The sequence below is a fragment of the Pseudophryne corroboree genome, chromosome 3 (assembly GCF_028390025.1).
Source record: "Pseudophryne corroboree isolate aPseCor3 chromosome 3, aPseCor3.hap2, whole genome shotgun sequence".
NCBI lineage: Eukaryota > Metazoa > Chordata > Amphibia > Anura > Myobatrachidae > Pseudophryne > Pseudophryne corroboree.
Window position 1 is genome coordinate 697,391,609 of NC_086446.1, and position 20,451 is coordinate 697,412,059.

General features: G+C 47.2%; 1 protein-coding gene across 2 annotated transcripts in view; it reads left to right on the forward strand.

Moving 5' to 3' along the window:
* The first annotated feature begins 6,408 nt into the window (after positions 1-6,408).
* BTAF1 (B-TFIID TATA-box binding protein associated factor 1) overlaps positions 6,409-20,451 on the forward strand; it is a 324,567-nt gene continuing 310,524 nt past the window's right edge. The window contains exon 1 of one of the 2 annotated variants that reach the window (XM_063962035.1): positions 6,409-6,874. In XM_063962035.1, the coding sequence (XP_063818105.1) occupies positions 6,861-6,874 (14 nt within the window). In that variant the 5' untranslated portion in view covers positions 6,409-6,860. The remainder of the gene's footprint in view (positions 6,875-20,451) is intronic. The other variant, XM_063962034.1, reaches the window with a different exon arrangement.

Sequence of the window (20,451 nt, forward strand, 5' to 3'; positions counted from 1 at the left end):
ACATGAAACACCAGGTAAGGAGACCTACAAGAGAGAGCCCCAAGTTCCGACACCCGTCTAGCTGAAGCCAGCGCCAGGAGAAGAACCACCTTCCAGGTGAGATATTTTATCTCTACTGATTCCAGGGGCTCAAACAATGAAGACTGCAGAAAAGACAGGACCAGACTTGAGGTCCCATGGCGCTGTCGGAGGACGGAAGGGAGGCTGTATTCGAAGAAAGAAGGTCTGAACCTCAGGCAGCAAGGCTAACTTTTTCTGGAAGAAAACCGAAAGAGCAGAGACCTGCACCTTTAGCGAACCCAGTCTTAGGCCTGCTGAAAAACCCGCCTGCAAAAAACGGAGAAGACGGGCTAAGCTATACACGAAAGGAGAAAATTCTCGACGTTCACACCATGCTACATAAGCCTTCCAAATGCGGTAGTAGTGAGACGATGTAACTGACTTCCTAGCCCGAAGCATAGTAGGTATAACTGTACGAGGAATCCCCTTCCTTGTCAAGATGGCTTTCTCAACAGCCACGCCGTCAAACGTAGTCTGGATAAAGAAAAGGACCCTGTTGTAGAAGGTCGTCTCGTAGTGGCAGGGGCCAAGGCTCGGCCACCGACAACAGATGCAGGGTGGAGTACCAAACCCTGCGTGGCCAATCCGTAGCCACCAGGAGGACCAGAGCGTCTTCCCTCTTTATGCGTTGCAGAACCTTCGGCAACAGCGGGAAAGGAGGAAAGAGGTAAACGAACCGGAAATTCCAAGGCGCCGTGAGGGCATCCACGCCCGCCGCCTCCGGGTCCCTTGTCCGAGAGTAATAAAGAGGCAACTGATGGTTCCGGCGGGACGCCATGAGGTCGATCTGTGGTTTTCCCCACCGACGTACCAGTTGCCAAAACACCTGGGGATGTAGCGACCACTCTCCCGGGTGCATGTCCTGTCGGCTTAGATAGTCGGCTTCCCAATTGTCCACTCCCGGAATGAATATCGCCGAGAAGGACAGAGCATACTTCTCCGCCCAGAGAAGGATGTTGGTGACCTCCCTCATCGCCGCACGGCTGCGAGTGCCGCCCTGACGGTTGATGTACGCTACCGTCGTGGCGTTGTCGGACTGAACTCTGACCGCTCGACCGCACAGTAGGTGATGTGCCTGAAGCAGGGCGTTGTACACCGCCCTTAGTTCGAGAATGTTTATGGGGAGAGCGGATTCGTGGATTGACCAGCGCCCCTGAAACCGATGTTCCAGGTTCACTGCCCCCCAGCCTCGCAGACTGGCGTCCGTGGTGAGGAGAGTCCAATCCCATATACCGAACCGTCTTCCTTCCAACAGATGGGTCGACTGGAGCCACCAGAGCAGCGACGACCGTGCCTTTGGAGATAGCGTCACCCGCTGATGAAGGAACAGATGAGATCCTGACCACTGATTTAGAAGACACAGCTGAAACGGTCGAGAGTGGAAGCGACCGTACGGAAGAGCTTCGAACGCTGCTACCATCTTTCCTAGAAGGCGAATGCACAGATACACTGACACCCGACGGTGTTGAAGAACTAATCTTACCAGTGTCTGCAGAGACAGTATCTTGTCCTGCGGAAGGAAAACCCTCTGATGGACTGTGTCGAGAATCATTCCCAGAAACAACAGCCGTTGTGAGGGGCATAAGTGAGACTTCGGGAAATTCAGGATCCACCCGTGTCGAATCAGAAGGTCCTGTGTCACCCGGATATTCTGAAGTAACCGTTCTACTGAGCTTGCTTTTATTAGCAGATCGTCCAGATAGGGAACAATTGTCACACCCTGCTTCCGAAGTAGGGCCATCATGACCGCCATGACCTTTGTGAACACTCTGGGAGCAGAAGAAAGACCGAAAGGAAGGGCCTGGGACTGTAAATGAGCATCCTGTATTGCGAACCGGAGAAAAGCCTGATGAGGAGGCCAAATGGGAACATGTAAGTATGCATCCTTGATTTCTAAGGATGCCAGAAACTCGTCTTTTTCCAACCCCGCAATAACAGACTGGAGGGACTCCATCTTGAACTTGAATACCTTCAAATACGGATTGAGATCTTTCAAGTTCAGGATTGGTCTGACCGAGCCGTCCGGCTTCGGTACTAGAAACAGGCTTGAGTAATAGCCCTGTTTCCGATGATGCGAGGGAACAGGGATTACTACCCTTGCGGATAGAAGCTTCTGGACCGCGGCTTGTAAGGCAACTCCCCGGTTGTCGGAAACTGGCAAACCCGTGGTAAAGAACCGCTGGGGCGTTTGCTCCTGAAAAACGAGCTTGTAACCGCAAGTGATTAGATCCCGGACCCAAGCATATGGGCAGGACTGTATCCAGACCTCCTTGAAATCCCACAGACGAGCTCCCACCCTGTGATCTCCCAGGTGGGAGGGAGGCCCGTCATGCGGTGGCAGTGGTAGAGGATTTAATGTCTGACTGGGCTGATGCTGCGGAACCTCTACCCCTGCCGCCGCCTCTACCTTTATGGCCACGGAAGGTAGAAGCTCCACCCCTGGCCTGTCCTCGAAACCTGGAAGGGGCACGAAAGGATCGAAAAGAGGGACCCCTATATGGCCTGCGAGCGGCTGGAGCAGCAGAAGGAAGATAAGCCGACCTACCCCCGGTGGCCGTAGAGATCCAGGCATCCAGATCCTTACCAAACAGAAACTCACCCGTAAAGGGCAACGCCTCTGCCGCCCTTTTGGATTCCGTATCCGCATGCCAATGCCGGAGCCATAGAGCTCTGCGGGCCGCAATTGCTAAAGTGGAAATTCTAGCTCCGAGAACACCTATGTCCTTGGACGCTTCGCAAAGATAAAGGGCTGATTCACGGATGTGTTCCGCCAACTCTATCAATTGATCCGCCGGTAATTCGTCACGAATTCCAGAGGACAAATGTTCCGCCCAAGCTCCTTAAGTGAAGTTGCCCCCGGAACAGGCAGGACCATCTTTTTGGACAGATGAGACACCGAAGGATCCACAATCGGAGAGGTCTCATAACGCGTTCTGCTATCTGCGGGAAAAGGATAGGAAGACAACAGTTTTCTTGATACCTGAAATTTTGCGTCTGGATGCTTCCAGGCTGTCGTTATGAGCGCATCCAGCTCCTCCGAAACTGGAAAGGTCACCGGCAGGTATTGGTCGGTGCCAAACCTTGAAGGGCGTAAGGTGTCTTCCGTCTCCTCCACCTGTAACACTGAGCGAATAGCAGTAATAAGAGCCTCTATACCCTGAGCTACTGGTTCAGAGTCCCCATATACCTGATCGTCCTCAGTATCCTGGATATCCACATCCTGTCTATCCTGTACATCTAACCCCGCCACATCTAATTGAGGCATATCATCATCAAAGTCCTGCAACACAGAGGCTAGCAATCTCTTTTTTTAAGCCTGTTGAGGGGGGCTAAAGGACGGGGCTTGGGAAGGGATTACAGCCCTGGAAAGCCCCTCCACTGACTTTGCCAATGAGACTGCCCATGCAGGTTCTGGCGCCGGTACCGGGACAAGCTGTCGGAACCGGGCCGCCTCCCTATCTTCCCGAGAGGCTTAAAGTTCCCCAGTCAGCAGGGACATCACCTCTGTGAGTTGTGTCGTCCATGTCGGGGCGCTCTGGGGTTCTGAGGAGGGCTGAGCCGATGGCTGTGACTCCTCACCTAAAACCTGACCCTGCTTTTGTGTTGCCTTGGAGCCTTTGCTGGCCATGGCAGCACCTAAACTTGAGACCCTTCCCCCACAGGTAAAACAGCAATAGGCAGAATGGGAGGGAGGGGGGGGAAGCAGGGAAAAAACGCAGCCACAGCAGCCCGATCTGTCCTGCACGATACTCTGTGCAGTGACAGGCTGAAACAAGTCAAATATTGTGCCTGCAGTGCCCCCGAGTGCCCCCCTTCCCCACTGTAACTTCTCACTGTGCTCGGCGTGGCCTCCGTCCCGCGCTGCTGCTGAAGGGAAATGGTCCCCCGCGCGCGCTACTTCCGGACACGCAGAGCGGGACTAAGCCCCGCCCCCATCCTCGACGGCGCCAAATTCAAAGATGCTAGGCGCCCTTATGCCGGATCCCCGTAGCGGCTCTGTGAGCCGCGCTGGCGGGGATCCGAGCAGGGAGGGGGGCGGCGGGCGGGCGGGAGCGCTGCACTGTCTCTCTTTTTTTCCCTTCAAATAAATAAATAATAAAATAAAAATCCGACGGGGGGGGGGGGGGGGGGGGGGGTGTTGAGGGACGGATGCGTTTCTGTCACTGTCCCCCTGTCAGTCATCCTTAGGTGGGACTCGTACCCGGATCTCTATGCTTAGTGGCACTGGTTGTTAGTGTGCTGAGCCACAGAGGATCTACATTTAAGTTAATAAAATTAATTCTATTCAAACCCCCCTGCCACCCCGTCATCCCAACACTCTGGGGGGAAGAGGGGGGAATGCACACTCACCTTCTCAGTGGTGGAGGGTGGCCCCGACACACGCCACACGCAGCGGTGTCCGGCCGCTGATACTCACCGCCGCCGTAATCTTCTGCTGGATGGAGTGGCCCCGACACGCGCCGCACGCAGCGGTGTCCGGCCAGCTCAGGAGAGCTCAGTGTCTCCCTCAGCCGGGGCCCATCCCGAGCCGCATGCAGCTGCGATGGGACCCCGCCGGCAGCTCCCGCGGTGCAGACTGGCAGTGGCAGAGCTGCCAGTCTGTGTGTGTAAGTAAGAAAAATAAAAATAATAAAGAAAAAAGAAAAAAAATCTTCAGCTAAACCCAAGTGAACAAGCTCCCTTGGGCACTAACTAAGACTGGCTTGGAGGGGAGATAGTAGGGGAGGAGCTAGCCACAGTGTTAGAGTTTTAAAGTGCCAGCTCCCAATTACTGCCTACTATTTCCCCATTGTAACTACGCTCCAGTGGCCCCTAATGGATGAAGGAGAAACAACCAGAAGAATTTGGATGGCATTATCTCTATTGTATAGCTTTATGACCTAGAGAGAAACTAAGGTATGTATAATCTTGATGTCACATCACTGACAGTCGGTGTTCCGATTATGCATCTGCGTAACTTGACTTCGTCCAAGTTATGCAACGGAACCCAATTTAAAATCACTGCTCTGCAGAAGAAACCAATTGAGGTTGAGATTCTAATGGGATGTGGTGCAGGTAAGACTGTGTTTATACCACGTATGTTTCTTATGCCCAACAATTTTCTTTTTCAATTCAAGCGCCTGCAGTTTCCTGTGTTTGCTTCGCTGGGATGATCAGCAAGTCGCATGGGCAAATGCTTAAGGCTTAGATCTAAGGACCAGCTGCTCAGGGGCATTTCAACAGAGGAGGGGGCCTGCGTGTACATCCGGGTGGGTCCCCTCCTCTGCACGGCGCAGTACTCTTGCATGCGCAGGTCTCTGAAAACATGGCGTCCACCATGTTCCGGAGACCAATTTAACTACTGTGCATGCACTGTGGCTATTTTGGATATGATTTTCGCCGCAATTGCAGCGCCCAACGCTGGACTCCATAAATATATTAAATATGGGTGCAGTGTGTGCGGTGTTGGCTTCCCCTTGGACCCAGGGGCCTGTGTGCACCACACACATTGCACCCATTATAGAAACGCCAATGCAGCTGCTTCTCCCATGGGCAGCTTTACGTGGCTTGCTCACGAGTTGGTATCAAGTAACATTTTTTTTGTGTTAATCCCTAAAGGAAAAAAAACTGCCAGTAGTGTGTACAAAGAAATGTTATAATCAATGTGTACAATATAAAATATACATCACAAGGGGGGTAATTCCAAGTTGATCGCAGCAGGAATTTTGTTAGCAGTTGGGCAAAACCATGTGCACTGCAGGGGAGGCAGATTTAACATGTGCAGAAAGAGTTAAGATTTTGGTGGGTTATTTTGTTTCTGTGCAGGGTAAATACTGGCTGCTTTATTTTTACACTGCAAATTAGATTGCAGATTGAACACCCCCCACCCAAATCTAACTCTTTCTGCACATGTTATATCTGCCTCCCCTGCAGTGCACATGGTTTTGCCCAACTGCTAACAAAATTCCTGCTGCGATCAACTTGGAATTACCCCCATATTAGATGGCACTACTGTCTTTGTAAAATTAGTTTTGAGAGCTAAACCTGGGTCAAACGCTAGTAATAATAATAATGATAGCCTAATGAGAACAATCTGGCTGCCAGTGTAACAGAGAAAGTAAAACTGCTGTCAAAAATAAATTCTACATTGAACTTTCTCCCTGGCTGGTTCTGCATTCTGCATATACTGCACTTCCCCAGCTCTTATTATACTTCAGTCATGTCTAGTTGTCTCATGCGCCCTATATCATCACCAGCCTGAGCTCCAGCCACACACACGGACTGCTGGGCCCTTCCTATCTCCTCCCTCCGTGCACCCTCCCGGCGTCCACGCCCCCCTCACCCCGCCAGCCTAATCGTGGAATCCCTGTCAATCCAGACCGGGAGCACCATTGTAACGGAGCTCCCCATTGGTCGCCCGCTACCCATGTAACCAATCAGACCGCGGCTACCATGGTGGAAGGAATAAATACAAGATGGCTCCTCATATAAAGGCAGTTATCTTTCTCCTCCGCGGCCACGGTAAAATATCGCCATTAATCCGGTTTAACCGGCGTACCGGCTTCCGTTGTGGCCCTGAGGAGTGATTAACCCATCGGGAGCTGGAATAAAGGCCGGTTGTGGCCGGCGGCGATGCGGGTTGCTTTAGCCGGCGCCATGCACTAGCTGCATCTGCTGTCCCGGAGGCAGAGGCGGGTCGCAGCTTGGAATCTAGGCCCCGGCTCCCACAAGGCCCTCAGCCCCTACTCGGGACGACCTCGCTTAGCCCGCGGGGGGCAGAGCGCAGCCCTGTGTTCACCCCTGTGGGGAAGGGTGTCGTCATGGCCGTGTCCAGGTGGGTACGAGCCCGGCCGGTTAGGGGTCACGCCTGGCTGGTGGGCACACGGTGCCTATAGTTGTGCCCACACGTGCCAGGGCAGTGCTCTGCAATGCCCCTTGTAGCAGGGTGCCAGTGACAAACTATCAGCCCCCATGTGCCCTCTAACCACAGCATACCCAGACCACACACACACACACACACACACACACACACACACACACACTCTCTCTCTCTCTCTCTCTCTCTCTCTCTCTCTCTCTCTCTCTCTCTCTCTCTCTCTCTCTCTCTCTCTCTCTCTCTCCCATCCATAGATTAATACTTTATGGGACCATCGCAGACACCCCTGCTTTTGCACCAACACATACATACAGACATACATCAGTTTAGTGTAGTCCTGGCACTAGTAAGTAAGAAACCAATGTTGCCTAGGGGATAGGGACCCACACAGTCGGCTGAATAGGTGATTTGCATGCATATAATGAATGCATCATTATAATACTTGACACCGGTAGCTGGATGGGTACTGTAGGTGTGTCAGTGGCCACTTGCTTTTATGTCCTGCAAGGATCCTAGGCAGTACAGGCCAATCGGAGCCAGGCTGTTTATTCCCTAATTTCCTTATCAAATGATCATTTACATCAAACTGTATACATGCAGCCCCTATAACAATAACTTTTAACCATAGTTTGTTTAGCTGTGTTGTATTGTCTGCATCAGTGCAAAACAGAATGGTGCTGTTCTGCTAGTTCCTCATTCGAGGGAAAGACCCGTACCACTGGTTTTGTTCTGTTAACTGTCTTGTGTACATGTGTATCTCCAGTATGAATATGTTGGCTATTCTTTTCCACTTCTAATGTGTTAAGCTGTAATGGTTTTGTTTTTGTGGTTTTTTTTTTTTTTAAACTGTTGGTACCACAGTAATGTTTGTGATGACCCAGATTGTGTCTATTTTCAGCGAGTACTTAAGCAAACTTAAAATGATTATTTGTAATTCTGTCCAGGTGAAAGTCTGCTAAACTATAGCATGTTATTATTCATGATCCACTTCTAGCATTATGGTTTAATAGAAACTACTTATTTACTGCAGAACTGCTTGCCATGTGAAGATTGTTTCCATTTGTTTTTTTGTTGTTGTGTTCCATATTCCAGATACACTTTTGAAGTATGGATGATTATTTGGGTTTGTCTTCTTTGATAAGTGTGTTTTTTTTTTTTTTTTTTTTTTTTTTGTGCCTCTCCATCTGCCTGTGTAGACCTTTATTTGCTGCATGTAGAAAGAAGGGAGGGGGATGTTCCAAGGGATTTTTGGAGGCTTTAGTGTAATGTTTTATTTATACATATTTATAGCTTTCACAGATGTCTGCTTCTCTTTTTTTTTTTTTTTTTTACTTGCTAAGTTTGCTTTAATTGCACATGAATACATATTTTGTAAGACCTTTTATTCTTTGTCAAAATACATGTAAAGGCCCCCATCCACTAGTCAGATTTGGGCAGTTTTCTTCAGATTTCGATGCATCTGACCGTCATATCTGAAGAAAAGTGTCACATTGGATGGCTCTTCAGATCCAATGCTCACTCCCGTGTCAGATATGTCTGAACTACAGATCTCTGAGGCTGCCCCAACTATTGATCTGAATCTGAAGAAAACAGGTGCACATCGGATTGTTTTTTTTACTTCAGATGTATCTGATCAGATTAATCTGAAGCGTCACTTGACTGGCATCTCCCTGGCCACTCCCACCCACCAAGAGGGGGAACAGTGGCAGCAGCAGCATCAGATCAATCGCATGTAGCATGTGTGCATCAGATATATCTGATGCGATCTGGCACATGATATATTGCATCAGATATATCTGAAGTGAATGTAATGAAAATTAAAGCCAGGGTCTGATCCGATTCCCGGGACGCTCCCATGAGAGTTCAAGAGAAATCTGATGCTATCTGCAGTTCAGACAAGTCTGAGTAGTGGATGGCCACCTTTAGTCTTAATCGTCTACATTGCAGTGATAGAGGTTACTATGCATGATTGGTATTTTGTTGAAATTACATAACCTGATGTACTGTTTCAAAATATTTATTATTTATCCTGTGGAAGTAGCTAGTTGAGTTCTATATATCCATAGACTTCTTTTGGAACCTACTTTACGGTGTCATTTTGTTTTGAGAGGGCTGTAAATTGTTGCCAAAAAACATAGCTGCATGGCAAGTTTTGTTCTATTGACTGGATTGGAATGCGAGAGCAGACAATTAGGAGTAACACCTAACTGAGTTGATACATATCTGCTGAAACTAATAGGTTACAAACTGTTCAAATGCGTGGTTTTATTTCCCCCCCCATTAGAATAAATGTTAACAAATTCAGCATGAACTTATATATACAAGGTATTTAGGACATTCAGAGCTAATTTATTACAACTGGCCTATAGATCAAAGAATAACTGGTCCATTGGAATTTGAAATTGCTTCATAACTTGCACTGGTGAGATCTAAAATGGTTTTATTTTAGCTGTCTGCAAGTTGTGTTGATAGCTCTGCATCTCTTGTCATGATAGACAGATTCTAAACACCATGTGCTCCATGGAAATCTGGTAAGGAGCAATATTGCATGTCTTAAGCCAGATTTTTTTAAGGTGGGCCTTAACTTGTTAGTCTGTATATTATTTTATGTATTTATTTATTACCAGTTATTTATATAGGGCACACACATTCCGCAGCGCTTTACAGATACTATTTGGCCATTCACATCAGTAGGTTGATGCTGTTTTCTAGAACTACCTATGACTGTACTCAATACTTTTCTCAGTGTTAGGAGCTAGAACAATGGTTCCCAAACTTTTTTTGAATCACAGCGCCCTAGAGCATCTGAATTTTTTTTCATGGCACCCCAAGGCCAAAAGTTTCTTATTGAGAAATTTAGAAAGAAATATTACATTAAGTAAGTTGTGTTTTATATGTTATCCTTGGGTTAAATTTTGCGGTGAGGGACAAGATTTCATTCTGTTTGTCCACATATTTTATAACCGACAGTCACCAGTACTGGTTTTGTCTATTACATTGATGATAACTAATTTGAAATGGTCCTGGACCACCAATTCAAGGCACCCCTGCAAGTGTCCTGAGGCACCCAGTTTGGGAACCACTGAGCTAGAGAACAACCCCTTGTTATTCCCATGGCTGTCCAGGCAGTGTGTATGAAGCAGGACTTCACAATTTAAAAGGAAAAAAAATCTAGGAGCCAGGATGAAAGTGTAGGAACCAGACCACTGACCCCTTACATTGATGGTCTGCAAACATTAACCAGTGTTGTCCACCCCTAGTGAGTGGTAGGCTGGTAGACTGCACTCATGCATATGTGTTTTACCAGGGCCTTCATCACCACAATGCAAGTCATTTTATGATCCATACAACGATGGGAATTTAAAAAGGAAAGTCCATTTTTAAAGAGATGTTTATGTGGGATGAGTTCCCCTTATATAGGTTTCAAGCGTTATCTTTCTCCTAGATGTCATTACCTGGTTTAGAACTTATAATTGTAAAGAACTGCAGCTTAGTTGAAATGTGAGGACTATGGGGTCGATTCAATTCGGCAACTTAAGAATAGCGCCGGGAATTAGCTCCCGACGCTATTCAATTCAGCTAAAGTTAAGTCGGCGAAAGCCCGTTCTCACCGACTTAACAGGTAGTTTTGTCGGGAGAACGGGCATTCTCCAACTTAACTACCCGCGGCGATGCTGATTCCCGACAGAATCAGCCTCGCGCCGGCCGCACTTTTGTCGGTTTTCTTCTCTCACCCCCCGGTGATGAGAGAAGAATTCCCGACAATTGCGGGTAACTAGCAGCTGAATTGAATAGTGTCGGGAGCTAATTCCCGGCGCTATTCTTAAGTTGCCGAATTGAATTGCCCCCTATGAATATTTAGTGTGGGACAAAAGCAGGAAGCTTTTGTAGAAGGCGGAGTAATGCTCTTTTGCTCAGAATGCTCAGAAATAATGCAAATAATTGCTAATGCTCAGAAATAAACAGCCCAAGATTTTATGGGTTATAAGATGAAATGGTACAATTAAGCTACTTGCTTGCAAGGCAGTTCCTCAAAGCTTCTAAACATGTCAGCTGTCATCATGCAGCCTTTACTGTTACAGTAGGGTATAGTACGAGTGGCCGGCTGTTGGGATCCCGGCGCCCAGCATACCGCCGTCAGGATCCTGCCTGCCGGAATGCTGGCAGCGGGGCGACCACAAAAGAGCCCCTTGCGGGCACGTCTCCCTCCAGGGGTGTCATGGACACCCCAAGAGGGAAAATAATTGTCGGTATCCCTGCGCCGGTATGCTGTGTGCTGGGATCCCGACAGTTGGTATATCGAGTACCTCCCGTTAGAGTAGTATACCTTAGCAGCCAATCAGATGCTGTATCATTATATAACGTTTATTGGTCCGATCAGCCAATATTCGTCCATTTGTGTTGATAATTACAGTGTATGGGTGCCTTAATCTTAAATTGAAATCTAATTAGAGATAGTCTCTGGTGTGTGTTTTCCTATAAATTGTAGAAAAAAAGAGTTTGCTGACCGCACAGTCTTAAGAACACTGATTTTTATCAGGATCAAAAAGGACAATAAGAAAAATATTCAATAGTACCCTTATCCCAAATTTCTATATCATGCACTCACGTGCCTATGTTTTAATAGAAAAGGATGGAGGGTGCTCCCTGAGAGTTAAATTAAATTTTTATACAAAACTATACCAAGAGAGGTAAACAAGAACTCTCCTATAGTGGGGCACTCAGTTGGTATTTAAATCTATGTGCTACACCATTGGATCAAAAATAGGGAGGAAAATATAGAAAGGATAAAGAAAAGATAGAATTAGAGACACATTCTACTAAGACTTAACTTTTATTAGATCTTTATTAAAACGTAATTTAGAGATTACACTCTCTATTTCTAAAAAGGCGAAATATAAACACACTACATACAATACAACATGTAACAAAATAAAAGGTACAGGTATTTAGTGAGCTCCTACGGGCCTCAGCCCTCTCAACTATTGAAAATTGTATTAATGAGTGACCCTGTTGGAAGGTTAGTCAAGACCTATAGGGCATTTTTCTTGGTTCTGCTGCCTCGTATGTGCTGTTGCATTATATACGTAGGTGAGAGACCCTTACTTGTGCCAGTCTTTAGAGCAGTGTTTTTCAACCGCTGTGCCGCGGCACACTGGTGTGCCGCCAGCGGTTGTCATATGTGCCGCCGCAGTCAGAGAGACCTGCTGCTCCGGTCCTGGCTGCTGCCGTCTTCACTGCATGACGTGACTGTGGAAGAGCTGCCTGAGCTGCATAATAGTGATACAATACACTTACAGTATCACTATCGGGTTGCAGAGGCAGCTCTTCTGCGGCCCGGCCTGTGACCCTTATGACGTGGTGTGACTCATAGGTCACAAACACCACGTCGCCATCCTGCCCGTGCTGCTCCGCTCCTCCCTCTCTTACCGCTTTTACCGCTGAGGGTGAAAAGGACTTTAAAAGGTTTGGGCCAATGCTTTTCTTTTTACTATAGAGCCAGTGCTTTTTTACTATGGGGGACAGTGTGTGTGCTTTTTTACTATGGGGGACAGTGTGTGTGCTTTTTTACTATGGGGGACAGTGTGTGTGTGGTGGCATTAATACAGGGGGACAGTGTGTGTGTGGTGGCATTATTACTACTACAGGGGGACAGTGTGTATGTGGTGGCATTATTACAGGGGGACATTGTGTGTGGTAGCATTATTACAGTGGGACATTGTGTGTGTGTGTGTGTGTGTGTGTGTGTGTGGCATTATTACTACAGGGGGACAGTGTGTGTGTGTGTGGCATTATTACTACAGGGGGACAGTGTGTGTGTGTGTGGCATTATTACTACAGGGGGACAGTGTGTGTGTGTGGCATTATTACTACAGGGGGACAGTGTGTGTGTGGTGGCATTATTACTACAGGGGGACAGTGTGTGTGTGGTGGCATTATTACAGGGGGACATTGTGTGTGTGTGGTGGCATTATTACTACAGGGGGATAGTGTGTGTGGTGGCATTATTACTACAGGCGGACAGTGTGTGTGTGTGTGGTGGCATTATTATGGGTGGCAATGTGTGGGATTACTGTGGCAGACAGTGTGTTCAATTACTGTGGGGGCCAGTGCATTATTTTAATTACTGTTGGGGACAATGTGTGTGTTTTTTCCCCCTTGGGGACCAATAAATGTTTGCTTTATTTCCCCGTGTGTGTGTTGTTTTTCCGTGGTGTGCCTTGACAATTTTCAGATCTTGTGCGGTGTGCCGCGAATTGAAAAAGGTTGAAAATCACTGCTTTAGAGTCACAGACAGTGCCAGAGCTTTAATGGAGAGTGTATCATTCGCTTCTACTTTTGGTTGATAACCGTGAGGTTAGTGCAGCCGATGAGAGGGCTACTCACACTTCACCTGCTCTGGTATTGAAGAGAATGCAGAGTATATGAGAAGAGAAGGGGCATGACTATATCGCAAGTTTCGTGGTTCTGCTGCCATGCATGTGATAAAACATTATATGCATGGTGAGAGACCATTACTATGGCTGTATCTTTATTTCCACTGACTAGCAAATCAGTATGCACTGTGTCCCATTCGCCTTGTATACTGGCTGGTGATACTAAGATCAGTGCAACCAGTTTGCCGGCTACTGACACTTTGCTACTGTGGTGCTGAAAATTGTATGTATGAACTTTGTCTGTTTAAAATCTAAAGCATATTAACACCAGGGATCACCATATATTAATCACTGAGCAGATAATATTCTTGCGGTTGTGATTGTTGGACCAATATGGATTGTCTATGATTGCTTCACAAACAAAGTATGTCACAATCTATTTTGTCTCCGCAATTTTTATGAAAGACTCTGATGTCAAAATATAACAGCACAAATCCTGAAAAAAAGATTGAGAGTGTTTAACCACCCCAACTCCTGGCGCAAATGATGAATTAAATTTAAGTTGGCTATACAGCAGCTGCAAGCACTGAGGGACTGCTACCTCCCCCAAACAACAAAAATATATACACAAGAGTGCTGCGCTTGATGTATGCTTAATGATAATTGATTAAAAATTAATAGATACACAGGTGTCTGCTTAAATCAATTTAAAACACATATGGAACTTGCTGATAAAATTTAAACAAATTTATTTACACACACAATATAGTACAATAAAAACCATTGATAAAAGAAAGCTCAAGCACACTGATAGACGTTCTAAATATGTCACTTTGTTGAAATGATTTGTAACAATGTAACTTCAATGCTGCCACATAGACCTAGTTTTGGTCTCTTTGTATCAATAAAACTGAATTGCAACAGTTAATACAGCCTGTATAAGAATGATTGTAGCTCCCGTCCTCTATGCTACTGGCGTCCCAGTGCAGAGGAAATGCCGCTGATAATATTTACCCGACCTGCGGGAAGATTCAGTCTCGCAGCACAGGAGGTACCGGGATAACTTCCAAGCGTCCGCCGCCGGCACTATCACGGTGCAGTTGATTCTGTCCTGGCGGGCGGGTATGGACGCTGCAGTGGTATGCTGACCTGGCGTACCGGTACAGATTCTCTGAGGCTGATTATCAAATTCAAATTCACCGCTGCAAAGGAATGTGGCTGGCAGCGGTCAGTGCGTCTGTGGGCTGAGCAAAAGGAGTGACGTCACTCCTTTTGCTCAGCCCACAGACGCACTGACCGCTGCCAGCCACATTCCTTTGCAGCGGTGAATTTGAATTTGATAATCAGCCTCAGAGAATCTGTACCGGTACGCCAGGTCAGCATACCACTGCAGCGTCCATACCCGCCCGCCAGGACAGAATCAACTGCACCGTGATAGTGCCGGCGGCGGACGCTTGGAAGTTATCCCGGTACCTCCTGTGCTGCGAGACTGAATCTTCCCGCAGGTCGGGTAAATATTATCAGCGGCATTTCCTCTGCACTGGGACGCCAGTAGCATAGAGGACGGGAGCTACAATCATTCTTATACAGGCTGTATTAACTGTTGCAATTCAGTTTTATTGATACAAAGAGACCAAAACTAGGTCTATGTGGCAGCATTGAAGTTACATTGTTACAAATCATTTCAACAAAGTGACATATTTAGAACGTCTATCAGTGTGCTTGAGCTTTCTTTTATCAATGGTTTTTATTGTACTATATTGTGTGTGTAAATAAATTTGTTTAAATTTTATCAGCAAGTTCCATATGTGTTTTAAATTGATTTAAGCAGACACCTGTGTATCTATTAATTTTTAATCAATTATCATTAAGCATACATCAAGCGCAGCACTCTTGTGCACAAATCCTGAAGTCTCAATTTATGAGACTGGTTTGCTTTAAGCTGGGAGCAACAGAACATTCATTGATGTAAATGGGTGTTATCCAATTGGAGGGATGATATCTAATATTCTATGGTAGTCACAGAATAAGAGTAAGATATCTAAGTGAATAAGGTACAAAAGCCATGTTCTGAAGTAAGAATATTTATGAACCATTCGTCCTTAGCATATATAATTATAGAAAACACCTATGATAGCTGCTGAGAGAATATTATCTGCTCAGTGATTAATATATGGTGATCCCTGGTGTTAATATGCTTTAGATTTTAACAAACAAAGTTCATACATACAATTTTCAGCACCACAGTAGCAAAGTGTCCGTAACCGGCAAACTGGTTGCACTGATCTTAGTATCACCAGCCAGTATACAAGGCGAATGGGACACAGTGCATACTGATTGGCTGTATCTTTATTTCCACTGACTAGCAATAGTAATGGTCTCTCACCATGCATATAATGTTTTATCACATGCATGGCAGCAGAACCACGAAACTTGCGATATAGTCATGCCCCTTCTCTTCTTGTATACTCTGCATTCTCTTCAATACCAGAGCAGGTGAAGTGTGAGTAGCCCTCTCATCGGCTGCACTGACCTCACGGTTATCAACCAAAAGTAGAAGTGAATGATACACTCTCCATTAAAGCTCTGGCACTGTCTGTGATTCTAAAGACTGGCACAAGTAAGGGTCTCTCACCTACGTATATAATGCAACAGCACATACGAGGCAGCAAAACCAAGAAAAATGCCCTATAGGTCTTGACTAACCTTCCAACAGGGTCACTCATTAATACAATTTTCAATAGTTGAGAGGGCTGAGGCCCGTAGGAGCTCACTAAATACCTGTACCTTTTATTTTGTTACATGTTGTATTGTATGTAGTGTGTTTTATATTTCGCCTTTTTAGAAATAGAGTGTAATCTCTAAATTACGTTTTAATAAAGATCTAATAAAAGTTAAGTCTTAGTAGAATGTGTCTCTAATTCTATCTTTTCTTTATCCTTTCTATATTTTCCTCCCTATTTTTGATTCAATGGTGTAGCGCATAGATTTAAATACCAACTGAGTGCCCCACTATAGGAGAGTTCTTGTTTACCTCTCTTGGTATAGTTTCCTATAAATTGTACCTGGTGTTATTGTTGTTTTCTCTGACGTCCTAGTGGATGCTGGGAACTCCGAAAGGACCATGGGGAATAGCGGCTCCGCAGGAGACTGGGCACAACTAAAGAGAGCTTTTAGGTCACCTGGTGTGCACTGGCTCCTCCCACTATGACCCTCCTCCAAGCCTCAGTTAGATTTTGTGCCCGGCCGAGGTTGGATGCACACTAGGGGCTCTCCTGAGCTTCTAAAAAGAAAGTATATAATTAGGTTTTTTATTTTACAGTGAGACCTGCTGGCAACAGGCTCACTGCAGCGAGGGACTAAGGGGAAAAGAAGCGAACCTACCTGCTTGCAGCTAGCTTGGGCTTCTTAGGCTACTGGACACCATTAGCTCCAGAGGGATCGACCGCATGGAACTGGCCTTGGTGTTCGGTCCCGGAGCCACGCCGCCGTCCCCCTTGCAGAGCCAGAAGCAAGAAGAGGTCCGGAAAATCGGCGGCAGAAGACATCAGTCTTCACCAAGGTAGCGCACAGCACTGCAGCTGTGCGCCATTGCTCCTCCTACACACTTCACACTCCGGTCACTGAGGGTGCAGGGCGCTAGGGGGGGGCGCCCTGAGCAGCAATAAAAACACCTTGGCTGGCAAAAATACCACAATATATAGCCCCAGAGGCTATATATGTGATAATTACCCCTGCCAGAATCCATAAAAAAGCGGGAGAATAGTCTGCGAAAAAGGGGCGGAGCTATCTCCTTCAGCACACTGGCGCCATTTCTCCCTCACAGCTCCGCTGGAAGGAAGCTCCCTGGCTCTCCCCTGCAGTCTACACTACAGAAAAGGATAAAGACAGGGGGGGCACTAAATTTAGGCGCAGTATATATAACAGCAGCTATAGGGGACATAATTCAGTTAGTCCCTGCATTATATAGCGCTCTGGTGTGTGCTGGCATACTCTCACTCTGTCTCCCCAAAGGGCTTTTGTGGGTCCTGTCCTCTGTTAGAGCATTCCCTGTGTGTGTGCGGTGTGTCGGTACGGTTGTGTCGACATGTTTGATGAGGATAATGATGTGGAGGCGGAGCAGATGCCTATAGAAGGGATGTCACCCCCTGCGGGGCAGACACCTGAGTGGATGGACTTATGGAAGGAATTGCGTGCACGTGTCGACTCCTTACACAAAAAATTTGACGACATGCCAAATGCGGGACAGCCAGCTTCTCAGCTCGTGCCTGTCCAGGCGTCTCAAAGGCCATCGGGGGCTCTAAAACGCCCGCTACCTCAGATGGCAGACGCGGATGTCGACACGGATACTGACACCAGTGTCGACGACGATGAGTCTAGTCTAATGTCCACTAAGGCCATTTGTTGCATGATTGAAGCAATGAAAGAGGTGTTACCAATTTCTGATATAAACCCAGGTACCACTAAAAAGAGTATTATGTTTGGGGAGAAAAAACTACCCGTAGTTTCTCTAACGTCCTAAGTGGATGCTGGGGACTCCGTAAGGACCATGGGGAATAGCGGCTCCGCAGGAGACTGGGCACATCTAAAGAAAGCTTTAGGACTATCTGGTGTGCACTGGCTCCTCCCCCTATGACCCTCCTCCAAGCCTCAGTTAGATCTCTGTGCCCGAGCGAGAAGGGTGCACACTAGGGGCTCTCCTGAGCTTCTTAGTGAAAGTTTTAGTTTAGGTTTTTTATTTTCAGTGAGACCTGCTGGCAACAGGCTCACTGCATCGAGGGACTAAGGGGAGAAGAAGCGAACTCACCTGCGTGCAGAGTGGATTGGGCTTCTTAGGCTACTGGACATTAGCTCCAGAGGGACGATCACAGGCCCAGCTTGGATGGGTCCCAGAGCCGCGCCGCCGGCCCCCTTACAGAGCCAGAAGGCAGAAGAGGTCCGGAAAATCGGCGGCAGAAGACGTCCTGTCTTCAAGGTAGCGCACAGCACTGCAGCTGTGCGCCATTGCTCTCAGCACACTTCACACTTCGGTCACTGAGGGTGCAGGGCGCTGGGGGGGGGCGCCCTGAGACGCAATAAAAACACCTTGGATGGCAAAAAAAATGCATCACATATAGCTCCTGGGCTATATGGATGCATTTAACCCCTGCCAGAATACATAGAAAAATGGGAGATAGGCTCCGCCCCCTTCTCGGCGGCCTTATCTCCTCAGCACACTGGCGCCATTTTCCCTCACAGCTCCGTTGGAGGGAAGCTCCCTGGCTCTCCCCTGCAGTCGCTACACTACAGAAAGGGTTAAAAAAGAGAGGGGGGCACTAATTAGGCGCAGTATTAACTATACAGCAGCTATAAGGGGAAAAACACTTATATAAGGTTATCCCTGTGTGTGTGTGTGTGTGTATATATATGTATATATATATATATATATATATATATATAGCGCTCTGGTGTGTGCTGGCAAACTCTCCCTCTGTCTCCCCAAAGGGCTAGTGGGGTCCTGTCCTCTATCAGAGCATTCCCTGTGTGTGTGCTGTATGTCGGTACTTTTGTGTCGACATGTATGAGGAGAAAAATGATGTGGAGACGGAGCAGATTGCCTGTAATAGTGATGTCACCCCCTAGGGGGTCGACACCTGAGTGGATGAACTGTTGGAAGGAATTACGTGACAGTGTCAGCTCTGTATAAAAGACAGTGGTTGACATGAGACAGCCGGCTACTCAGCTTGTGCCTGTCCAGACGTCTCATAGGCCGTCAGGGGCTCTAAAGCGCCCGTTGCCTCAGATGGCAGATATAGACGCCGACACGGATACTGACTCCAGTGTCGACGGTGAAGAGACAAATGTGACTTCCAGTAGGGCCACACGTTACATGATTGAGGCAATGAAAAATGTTTTACACATTTCTGATAATACGAGTACCACCAAAAAAGGGGTATTATGTTCGGTGAGGAAAAACTACCTGTAGTTTTCCTGAATCTGAGAAATCAAATGAGGTGTGTGATGATGCGTGGGTTTCCCCCGATAACAACTGATAATTTCTAAAATGTTATTGGCATTATATCCTTTCCCGCCAGAGGTTAGGGTGCGTTGGGAAACACCCCCTAGGGTGGATAAAGCGCTCACACGCTTGTAAGGGCTCTACCTTCGCCTGAGATGGCCGCCCTTAAGGATCCTGCTGATAGAAAGCAGGAGGGTATCCTAAAAGGTATTTACACACATACTGGTGTTATACTGCGACCAGCAATCGCCTCAGCCTGGATGTGCAGTGCTGGGTTGGCGTGGTCGGATTCCCTGACTGAAAATATTGATACCCTAGATAGGGACAGTATATTTTTGCCTATAGAGCATTTAAAAGATGCATTTCTATATATGCGTGATGCACAGCGGAATATTTGCCGACTGACATAAAGTCTAAGCGCGTTGTCCATTTCTACCAGTAGAGGGTTATGGACACGTCAGTGGTCAGGTGATGCGTATTCCAAACGGCATTTGGAAGTATTGCTTTATTAAGGGGAGGAGTTATTTGGGGTCGGTCTTTCAGACCTGGTGGCCACGGCAACAGCTGGGAATTCCACGTTTGTACCCCAGGTCGCCTCTCAACATGAGAAGACGCCGTATTATCAGGCGCAGTCTTTTCGTGGACAAGCGGGCAAAAGGTTCCTCATTTCTGCCCCGTGACAGAGGGAGAGGAAAAAGGCTGCAGAAATCAGCCAGTTCCCAGGAACAGAAACCCTCTCCCGCCTCTGCCAAGCCCTCAGTATACGCTGGGGCTTTACAAGCAGAATCAGGCACGGTGGGGGGCCCGTCTCAGTGAATTTCAGCGCGCAGTGGGCTCACTCGCAAGTAGACCCCTGGATCCTTCAGGCGATATCTCAGGGGTACAAATTAGAATTCGAGACGTCTCCCCCTCGCCGTTTCCTAAAGTCGGCTTTACCGATGTCTCCTTCTGACAGGGAGACAGTTTTGGAAGCCATTCACAAGCTGTATTCCCAGCAGGTGATAATCAAGATACCCCTCCTGCAACAGGGAACGGGGTATTATTCCACACTGTTGTGGTACCGAAGCCGGACGGCTCGGTGAGACCGATTCTAAATCTAAAATCTTTGAACACTTACATACAGAGGTTCAAATTCAAGATTGAGTCACTCAGAGCAGTGA